The sequence below is a fragment of the Crotalus tigris genome, unplaced genomic scaffold (assembly GCF_016545835.1).
Source record: "Crotalus tigris isolate CLP2741 ecotype Arizona unplaced genomic scaffold, ASM1654583v1 scf7180000021817.203328, whole genome shotgun sequence".
Classification (NCBI taxonomy): Eukaryota; Metazoa; Chordata; class Lepidosauria; order Squamata; family Viperidae; genus Crotalus; species Crotalus tigris.
In genome coordinates, this window is record NW_024098689.1 from 105,696 (window position 1) to 115,718 (window position 10,023).

Genomic DNA, 10,023 nt, shown 5'->3' on the forward strand with positions numbered 1-10,023 from the left:
CTTCCCTGACTTGCTACAAACAGCTCTGGAAGCTCAGGGGTTTGCCACTGCTCCCTCCCCAAGCAGAAGTTGTCCTGGGAAGAGCCTGCAGGGCTCTATTCTCCTGCTCCCCTCTTGTGCAAGGCCCCCACTTGAGCTTTCATTGTCTTGATGGGCAGATACAGTTCCAGGTGGCTTCCTCCCTCCCTCCCTGCCAAGCCTTCCCTCCTTTGCCAGTCTCTCAGCTCACTGAGCAGTCTGCAATTAAAGATAAATTTAGAAAAAAAGCCATTTCTCTTTTCTGTCTTCTTCAGGTATGAACTCAAGGGATGAGAGCCTGAGGAAGTGAAGTGGGGGGGGGAGGAGGAGAAAAGGGAGCTTAGGGTACTTTTTGGCTTTCATTATCACTGATCTTTGGGGAGGAGGATGTCAGGCCAGCTCTGCTTGTTTCCTCCGGCAGTGGCACCATCTGCGGATGGTTCTTCCAGCCAAGAGGCCGCCTCCTTTGCCTTCAGCCTGAACCCCCTTTCTTTGGCTTTCTGCCCACCAGCCCCGGCCTTGCGCTCAGCTTCAGAGAGGACATCTGTGGCAGCCTTGGAGGGCTTGTGGGCGGCTTTCATCTCCCCTCCCTGCCCCCTCCCCATCTTCTGCCTTGCAAGCTAAGCAGGTTCTTCCTGGGGTTTGGCGCCAGCCCTCACATCCCCCTGGCAGCTCTCCCCTGCCCCCGGCCCAGGCTCTCCCTTGGTCAGGACTGGACACAGGAGGCGAAGGGTGCTCGAGCCAGTGCACTTTGCTGAGGGTCTACTGAGGGTCTGGTGAATAGAGATTTCGCCCTCTCCCCCCCCCGCCACGCACCCATTGTGTGCAGAAACATGGGCTGAAGCCAGAGAGCCCACCTTTTGTCTCTGCCCAGGGTGAGGCACAACCTGTAGCAACATCTCCTCTGGGCCCTGCTATTCCTACTTGCCCAGAAGGATATCAGGGGAAGCTTTGTCTCCTGAGAACCAGGTGCGTGGCATGTCCATTTCCTGGTCTGTCAGACCTGCTGTGTTGACCAAAAACCCCTTTCTCCACCACTGAATGCCTCTTCCGCCTTCTCTTTGGCACCTTGGGCTTCCTTGGCACTATAGAGCGGATTGCTACCTCTCTTTGCTGCTTTTACAAGTTCTTCCAAGAGATCTTAGGAAGCAGCGCAGTGCATCCCCAAATAAGCGATGGGTTGCTTTTTGGTTCCGTGGGACAGCCAAAGCTTTAGCTGGTTTATGAGGAATTGGTGTGGGGTTAGCTGTCCTCCTGCCCCTAAGTCTGCCCCATCTTTCAATTTAGGGCCTTCAAATAATTTAACCTTTCTTTCTTTCTCTCCCCCTTCCCACTTGAACAGTTACATTTTGGTAGCTGAAACGGAATGTGACTTTGTTTTCAATAAATACAGATGTGAAGAAATTGCTCTTCAAGAACCACTAGTCCAGTAGTCATTTTTTTCCTGAATGCATAATTAATCATTAACAGCAGCTAATTAGCAGCTTGAAAAGGAGTTAAATTAGCTGCACTGGCTCTTGGAGATAGTAAAGAAGCCACTGCAAATCTGATTTAATTAAATCAGCATGCCCTCTGCAGCTTCTTGAGAGGAGACTCAGTCGCATTAGATAACCATCCAATTTTTATCTGGGCTTCTTCTTCGTGGAGTGATGGTCCCTTGAAGGAAGAACAGTTGCTGTTGGGGCTAAGGGATGCACCGATAGTGGGGAACCAGCAGCTGAGGTGGGCTCTGGTGGTCCTCAGCATGTATCTGAAAAGGTATGGGTGTGCAGGAGAACCAAATAAAATGGGGACAGGTCGCTAGGTCAGGTCTAGGTTCCATCCCTCTTTGCTTTTGCCATTTTTTCCTGGGCTGTATCTACAAATTAAGATGAAGCCAGAAACTAGGACTTTGTCCCAGGCCAATATTGCTTTCATCATTATATTGTTAGCCTTGTCTTGGATGAGTTGGCTGGATTCACACAACACATCAGACAAACCAAATTAATGCTTAGCGCAATGTCAAAGCCCAGTCCTATTTTCTCTTTGCCACAGGCCATCCTCTCTCGGCCATAGCCTCTTTCTGCCTGATGCTTTGTTCTGCTTCTCCTGGCGAATATTATGAGAAAAGACTACAGAAATGGCTGGAGAGGAGAAGAAAGAAGCTGGAAGTTGCTAGACTGGGGGAGGGAGTAGCTAGGCAAAAAAGTTTAAAACCCCCCCCCCATCCTCTGCTCTCTGAAGAGGGATTGGGAGGACAGTCTCAGCTCCTCTCTGCTCTGGAGCAGATGGGTCATCTTCCATCATTAACTGCCCTCTGGGTGTCTTCAGCTTGTCAGGGTTCCTCCCCATTCTTCTTCCACAAAGAAGGGGGAAGGTCCACTGTCCACATGGCCCCTCAGTCCGTTTGCACCCTGCATGAGCAGACCCAAATGCCAAGCACAATATACCGCCTTATGTTATTGTTGAGGACTTTGTCATTTTCTCCCAGTTCTCCTTCTGACCCCAAGCGCTGGAGAGATAGAATTGGATCCAGGCCTGGTTCCCTTCAAGGTCAGGAAATTGATTCCAGAAGAACTCCTGGAGCTCCACTTTATTACTGTCACATATAATAACACCCTGAAAGTTTGAAAGAGAATCAAGGCAGGTTTTTCTTGAGTTTCTCATTCTCTCTTTTTTCCCCGAGAGCTAAATTGAGTTAGGTTTACACAACTGTTCTTGCATTCCTCCTTCAAGGTTACTGCCATCTTCCTCCAAAACTGCAAAGCCAGCTAGCCAGACCAGATTACCGCTTTTGTTTCGCCCCTCTCTTCTTTATGTTATTGTGTGCTTCTTCACTGCCAAAACTCTAGTGAAAACTTCTGCAGAATCTGAACACTTTCAGTTTACTGACACCTTGATTGATATCATTAACACATCATGGCTTTGGGTTTCTTTCACCCCTAACAAAGCGGCTTTGCTGATTACATGCCTTGTGATGCTGCTGCCCAGCCTCTTCCTGAAATGGAGCAATGTTTGGGACCAGTTTGCAGCCAACAGTTAAAGCTGGACCTCTCTTTAGTGCCTTGTCAGGAAGGAGAGTAAATCAGGCAGGAGGGAGGAGAGCAGGAAGAGGATGCATGGCTTCTGCCGGTTGGGAAGGAACACGAGGGCCCTCTCTCCTGTCCTTGGGAGCCAAGGCTCCCAGCTTGGCATCCTGGTCAGAGGTGCAGGAGAGCAGCCAACCCAAACGCTTCGGACGCTGCGCTCAAGAAGAGGCTTCCCCGGTGGTTGTGTAGGCGCACTGGGGAGCAGCATGCTCAGGGCAGTGGGAAGGGGAGGACCTGGCACCTGAAGCCATCAGGGCAGCCTTGGGGATCTGGGGAGGTCCAGATTCCTGAATTTTGCTTGCAGAGGGCAGAAGACCCGTTTCCTAGATTAAGCGCAGCAAGAGACTCTCCGCCCAGCTTGCTGAGCACTGTGGTGCCAGCTCTAAAATGCCAACTGACGGGCATGGTTTAAGGTGGGTCTCTGCAGCTAGAGACATCTTCCAGCACAGGTCCACTGCCAGATGCTGGTCCTGTCGGGGGAGAGGTCACCCCTCAGAACCCGGGGGGCTTCTGCCAAGTAGACATGCGGGCTCTGCTCTGCAACAGGCAGACACGCATAGGCACAGACTTGCTCCCACAATTTCACAAAGGATTTTCTTTTGTTGGCAAGAAAAGAAGTGGGGAGGGTGAGAGACGGGCTGTTGTGCTTCAGGGAGTTGTCATCCCTAATTTGGAGGGGAGGCTGTAACTGATCTCCTTCCTCCTCTCTGCAGCCTGCAGGATTTGTGCTCGAGTGACCTTCCTACCTGTCCTCTGCACCCAGCGTCTTAGAAACAGGAAATCTGAGCTAGTTAAAGATTGCATTCCTGTCTGTGGTAAGGCGGGAATTAAGGCTTTATGGCTGTAGTGCATCAATCAACCACCTTGATTTTGGAATTGTCTCATTTTTCAAGCTTGCAGAACATGTGCAATTATAAGCTAAGAAAATGGCTGGGCTCACAGAACACACTAAGCCACACCATGTGAGTGAAGATTAATATTAGCCAGGCTAAGCTTGGTGTGAGAATGTAGGCGCTAGGCTGGCTAAGCCTTTTGTCTGAACACAGCCTGGAGTTCTTGATGAATTACATTTATCTGTGCTGTGGGTAAAAGGGGGCAGGTGTTCTGGCTGCATGCTTTAAATGTGCACTTCTAATTCACCAGGCTCAGCTTAGTCCCGAGGCTTGCGGAAAGAAGCCACCATGAGCCAAGCAGAATCTTGAGAGCCTCTCTGACCCTTCCTCTCAATTAGGAAGAGAGAGTCACACGTTTTCAGGGGATGAAGGGAAGGATTCCACTCTTGACTCCCCCCCCCCTCTCACATACATACACACTTATGACTCACAGATGAAGGCAAATCTACGTGTCCCAAGATAATGTGGCAGGATCCCATCTGTGTCAGTCGCCGGGACCAGAGGTTTGCCCTTCCGAGCTTTGGGGCTTATGCTCATCTTCAGGGAAATTCTCCCTGGCAGAGTGTTGTACCTTGGAAGACCAAAGCTCTGGGCCCAGGGACTGACCCAGGGATCCTGCAACATTTATGACTTCACCTCAGCCCTCTCTGGTTGAGTGAAGTGTGCATTTCAGACACAGTTTACAAGCCCTAGAAGCCTGGATGTGGCCTCACTCCCTACAGGAGTGGAGAATGAAAGAATACACGATAAATAGAATTAACCTACCAAGATGCTGGGGAGAGGAGTTGGCTGGTCGGGCAGGGGGCTCAGCTGAGCCTTCCTGTGCAGGGATAATGTGGCTGGGAGCACGCGGGGCCCTTCAAACCCCAAAGCGCTTGCTGTGTGTGTGTGTGTCTTTTTTTTTTTTTTTTTGTCCTCATTGACAATGGATGCGTTATCTTGAAGGCCTAGATTTTGGGAGCCCAGGTGTTGCAGCCATCTCCCATCATCCACTCAGCTCATTTTTGGGGCACACCTCAGGAGCCATTGTCATTTTCCACCATAGGGCAATTTTAGCTCAGTTTTACTGTTATGTCATGGATGGACATTTTGCCTTCCAACTTCAGGTAGAAAAACAAAAGGCACAAATCTTGGTTGCAGCAAACCTGGTTGCTTGTCCAAGGGATCTGGATGCCCTGTTGCCCCCAAGTGAAACGTGAACCATCCGGGTGCTGTAACGGACCGTAGGGTGCATTACAAGGAGCAGAGGGAGCAGGTCCTGGGAAGGTCCCCCTCTTCTTCTCTTGGTCAGGCCTCAGATGGAACCTGTTCCAGAAGGACAAAGACCCAATGGAAGGAGAGCCAAGGAAGGCTCCCGGGAGGGTGAAGGACTGGGGCATGTTTAGCCTCCCAATAGAGCGGTGAGTCAGTGGAAGGGTCTGCTGCTGCCTGACAGTGGAATTCTCTTTGCTGGAATCTTCAAAGAGACGCTGATGGTGCAGCAATAAGCCGATCAGCTGCTCAAGCAAATCCTGCACTGAGCAAAAGGCTGGACTACATGGCCTTTAAAGTACCTGCCAGCTCTTTGATTTCATGCCTCCTCCTCCTCCTTTGGTGGAGAATTCCTGTAGCAGGTGCAGAGAAAGAGGACTGGGAAGTAGCTTCTAAAGTCCATCGTATCTGACCTCTTGCTTTTTAAAATTGGGAGGTTACATGGCTCCTGATTTTTGATGTAAGCCAATTAGAGTCGCCATTCAGGGCTGGAAAACATCTTTAGCAGAAGCCCCTAGTTTGCTTTCCCAAATTGGTTTGGGATACTTTTCATTTTATTTAAATTGTAAGTCCTGCCTAATTGATTAAAGCCTAATTGTCTGCTTCACAACATTTAAATCAAAATGTTATTGTAGCACTGAAGGCTCAGAGCAGCCATCACAAGTAGCCTGAACAGTGAAGGAGGAGAAACAGCATCTGCCAGGGATGCAGGCCAGCTGAACATGGCTCTGCACCCACTGAGGCCCTCCCTCCCTCCCTCCCTCCCCCAGGGACTCCCGGGTGAGGTCCTGTCCTGAGGACCAGAGACCCGGGCTCAGTAGTCCTCTCAGCTCCCCACACATCCTCCCTCCTCCAAGCCAACAGTGTCTTCCAGAAGAGTCCGAGCCTCTTCCACAAGCCCTTGGCCAGTCTCAACTACCGGCTGCTTCCTCGCATGGCATCATCCCACCCTCCCTCCTTTGGCACTGCCTTTCTCCTCAAGGAATCCAAGTCGAAATTGTCCAGGCAGCTGTTTCTGATTGTCCGGAGTGGATCTCATGGATGCCATCCTTCCTAATGTCCCTTCCAAACACACCACATCTGCGGCATCCTTAAGCAGCCAAAGTGCCGATGCAGCTCAATGAAGTACACGGGAACAGCTGGCAAAGTACAAAAAAGCAGAAGGCAGACTTTTGTGTGTGCCGGTATGTGTGTGAAGACCCAGGGCTCTCTTAAAGCACCACCCTGTGCCAAAGCTGGTTTCATTCGTGGCATTGCAGGCAGCTGAGATGCCAGCCCCGGGCCAGGCAAAGCAGCTCCAGAGGTTGAGACTGCTGAGATGCCCTCAGACTTTGGGAGGATTAGAGTCCCTGCTACGCCTGACATTAACCACATCTGTGCCTGGCCATGGGTGTCAAGGGTCACACACATACGCACACACCCACAAGGCCAGATGTGTTTTTCCCCCTTGGCCACTGCTGATCATCCTTCTCTGAGGCTTATTCCAGGAAAAAGACCTTGCAGGTAGTGCCTCCAATGCTGGGGAGGGGGAGAGGTGGATGATGCCAGACCGCCCCCCCCATCCCTTTAGAGAGTGAGCTGGCGGCCTTATGTCCAGCACTGCTGCAGGGCCCGACCTACAAGGCCAGCACCAGCCTCTGTGCTCTGGATGGCTGGGGCATCAAGCATGCCCTTTGGCTACCACGGGGCGTGGGGGTTGGCTGCAGTTGTTTGCAAAGCGACTGGGAGGAAAGGGGCTCTGTGGATTGTCCTCCTGGGCCACTGGGTGGCTGAAGGAATCAGCTTTGCCTTCTCTCAGCCTCCGGAAGCCAACCTGTCCTGAACCTGGCCCTGCTGCCCAGCCAGGAGAAGGTTCATCACTGTCGTCATGGCTTGGAGCCGGGTGATCCAGGTTCAGTTAGCGAAAGCTGCTCTGGCTTCATGGAAACTCTGATTGCCAGGCTGTTCCCTGGCGCTGTCCCCATTGGCAGCCTACCCGGGGAAGAAGCCGTAGGGCTATGCGGGGCTTCTCCTTTGGGACCTGGACCCATGCATTCAGACCTTTTCTGAAAAGCTGTTTTTAATAATGATATAGAAAAAGAAAGGAAAACAGAAGCAGAATGCTAAAGAAAAAGAAATAAAACATTAATAAAAGTAAGGATGCCCATCTGGGGGACAGAATCATAGTCTAAGCCAAAGAGCACCATTTTCCTTCTGCTGCAGCCCCATAGACCAAGTTCAGGGGGAGGGGAAGAGGGGCTCCAGACCCCCCCCCCGTCCGTGACAGTCACAATGCAGGAAGTCTAAGGTGATTCCTGGGCAGGTCTTGACATCTGCCCCCTCTCCTCCAGGTCTTCCGGAGTGGCGAGGGGATGGGCATCCGCTTGGACAGTGCCTCTGCCTTCCAGGGAGCCGTCATCTCCCCCCACTACGACTCACTCCTGGTGAAAGTCATCGCCCACGGCAAAGACCACCCCACGGCGGCCTCCAAGATGAGCCGGGCTCTGGCCGAGTTCCGCATCCGGGGAGTCAAGGTAGGACTGTGGCGTTTCGGGCTGCAGGGCATCATTTGCCTATGGAGGCTTGCTTCAGGGCGGGCTCGGAGGGCCTCCGCTGTTGGAGACAGGGGGCCCAAGACCCGTCTTTGCCTCAGTGGATCTATTGGTGGCAGAAGAGCCATTGCTGGCCCCCCTATCGAGGTGGGGGGGAGATGGGCGGTGGGAGGTTGTTGGCAAATCCAGCAGATGCCTCTTCCCCTGCTGGATATGAGCAGAGCAGGCTGGGTAGGGCGTGAGGAAAGGCCGTGGGGAGCCTTGGAAGGGAATTCGGAGCCAGGAGGCGGCAGAGAGTGGCACCCATCCTGTGGGAGAGGAGATGTCCCACCCTTGGCGTGGGGTGTGAGGGAGGCAGTGCCGGCTGAGTGACTGTGTAGGGGCCGCTTCTTAGAGGGAGATGGATGTTGTGCTTTTATTTCGGTTATTGGCTTGATTTGTACAGCCCTTGCTCAGCGCATGTCTCCGGGCAACATCAGCAACAGCAATTAAATCCACATAAAAATCACACAATAAATAATTAAAGCAGATCAGCCTGGATGAGGGGCGACAGTGCCAGGGAAGAGTTGGGGCTTTGAGGGGGGGCTGTTTCAAAGGGGAGGGGACACGGCCTGGGTTGTGCTAGACAACATGGCCAAAGTGATGGGACCCAAGTGTGCGGACTCTTTTGGACCTTATCAGAAGGGTGAAATAAAGGAGACAGACCTGGCCCTATGCCAGGTTATATACAGGTAATCCTCGCTTACTGACTGCCTTGTGCAGTGGCCATGTTTACTGATTAGAGTTCTGTTCATGAGACCGCCGGGTGGACAGGGCTTGGGGATTGCCGCTGCGCCTTTGGGGAAATTTGGCAGGAAGAGGGGGGGCAGTAGGGGTAGAGAGGGGATGGACGCCTGCTTGTCCTGGGTCCCTGCCAGAAAGGACCGCCCTGCCCGTTCAGAGGCCTCTCCCTGGAAGGGCGTGGGTCAGGATCATGCCCTTGTCTATGCCAGAAGGGCCTTTGGCGGCTGGCTGTGAGTCTGGGGCTCGCTCTCTCGTCTGCCCCCCACTTGGATGTCCAACCGCCCAGCCAGGCTCAGCTCAGGGCCACTGGCCATGTTGCCCCTGGCTGTCTCGGCAGGCTAACCCCTCCCCCAAGCCAGAAGGGCTCTGAGCTGGCAAACACATCCAGACTCTGGTCATCCTGCCAGGGAGGGAGGCAAGGCCCTGGGGTCAGCCAGGGAGGCTCCTGGCCCCGCTGTCTGGGGGATGTGCTGGATGCTTCAGCCTTCTGCATCCGCCTTTGCAGTGGCGGGAATTGAGGAGGCCATCAAAGAAACGGCTGACCTTTGCTGCTGCTCACTTGGTCTTGATGCCCAGTGGAATAAATGTGGATGAGTCTCTCCAGCCTTCTCTTCCTCCGCTACCACCCTGCTCCTCCTGCCTTCACAGGTTCTCTGTCCCTAATCCCACAAGAACGGGGAGAAATCAGACTTTGTGCTCTGGGCAAAGCCTTTTCTTCACTGCTGGAACTGGCAGATCATAGCATTCATGCAAGAAGTTCCCTCCACAGCCACCGTATTCCAGAGGTTCAAACAGCAGCAATTTTCCTGCTTTCCCCATCTCTGGTTTCATTTGCTTCCAGGAAAAAAGCAGGATAGCAATATGGCCTCTTTGCAGGCCTGGAGGAGAAACAGAGTTTAATCCAGGGGTCTTCAAACTCGGCCCTTTTATGACTCGTGGACTTCAACTCCCAGAATTCCTCAGCCAGCATGACTGGCTGAGGAATTCTGGGAGCTGAAGTCCACGAGTCATAAAAGGGCCGAGTTTGAAGACCCCTGGTTTAATCAGATGATCTGTAAAACTGCTCCTTTCTCTACTGTTTCCTCTGCTTTTTGTAAGCTAGTTAGGCTAGAATTGGATTTTTTCAGGTGAAGCTGGTATGACAGAAGCAGAAAGAAGGAACTAAGCTGTAGTCTTGGTTTCTTTTCTGACAGAAGCAAACTCTGTACAAAAATCTAATGAATACACAATTACAAGCACATCTGTTTCAAAGGGGCAGGCAAAGGATATGTAGGGGAAGGGTAATGTTGCCACAGAGTGTGGCCACACCTGTTTTGTACCCAACAAAAAAAGCTTTCATGGTTCTGACAGATGAAACTCTTCAAAGAACTTCGAGGAGTTGTTTACCTTAAAGACTCTTTATTTGAGTAGCATAGCATCGGCACTAACATAATCGAAGCCAAAAACTGAGTTCCTCTCCCCTGAGCACATAGTATCAAA

The 10,023-nt window shown here is 52.0% G+C and overlaps 1 protein-coding gene across 8 annotated transcripts in view; it reads left to right on the plus strand.

Annotated features, from left to right (window-relative positions):
* Window positions 1-10,023, plus strand: part of PC (pyruvate carboxylase) — a 129,091-nt gene that overhangs the window by 55,049 nt on the left and 64,019 nt on the right. For all 8 annotated transcript variants that reach the window (XM_039319002.1, XM_039318998.1, XM_039319005.1 and 5 more), the window contains one exon: window positions 7,561-7,743. In XM_039319002.1, the coding sequence (XP_039174936.1) occupies window positions 7,561-7,743 (183 nt within the window). The remainder of the gene's footprint in view (window positions 1-7,560; window positions 7,744-10,023) is intronic.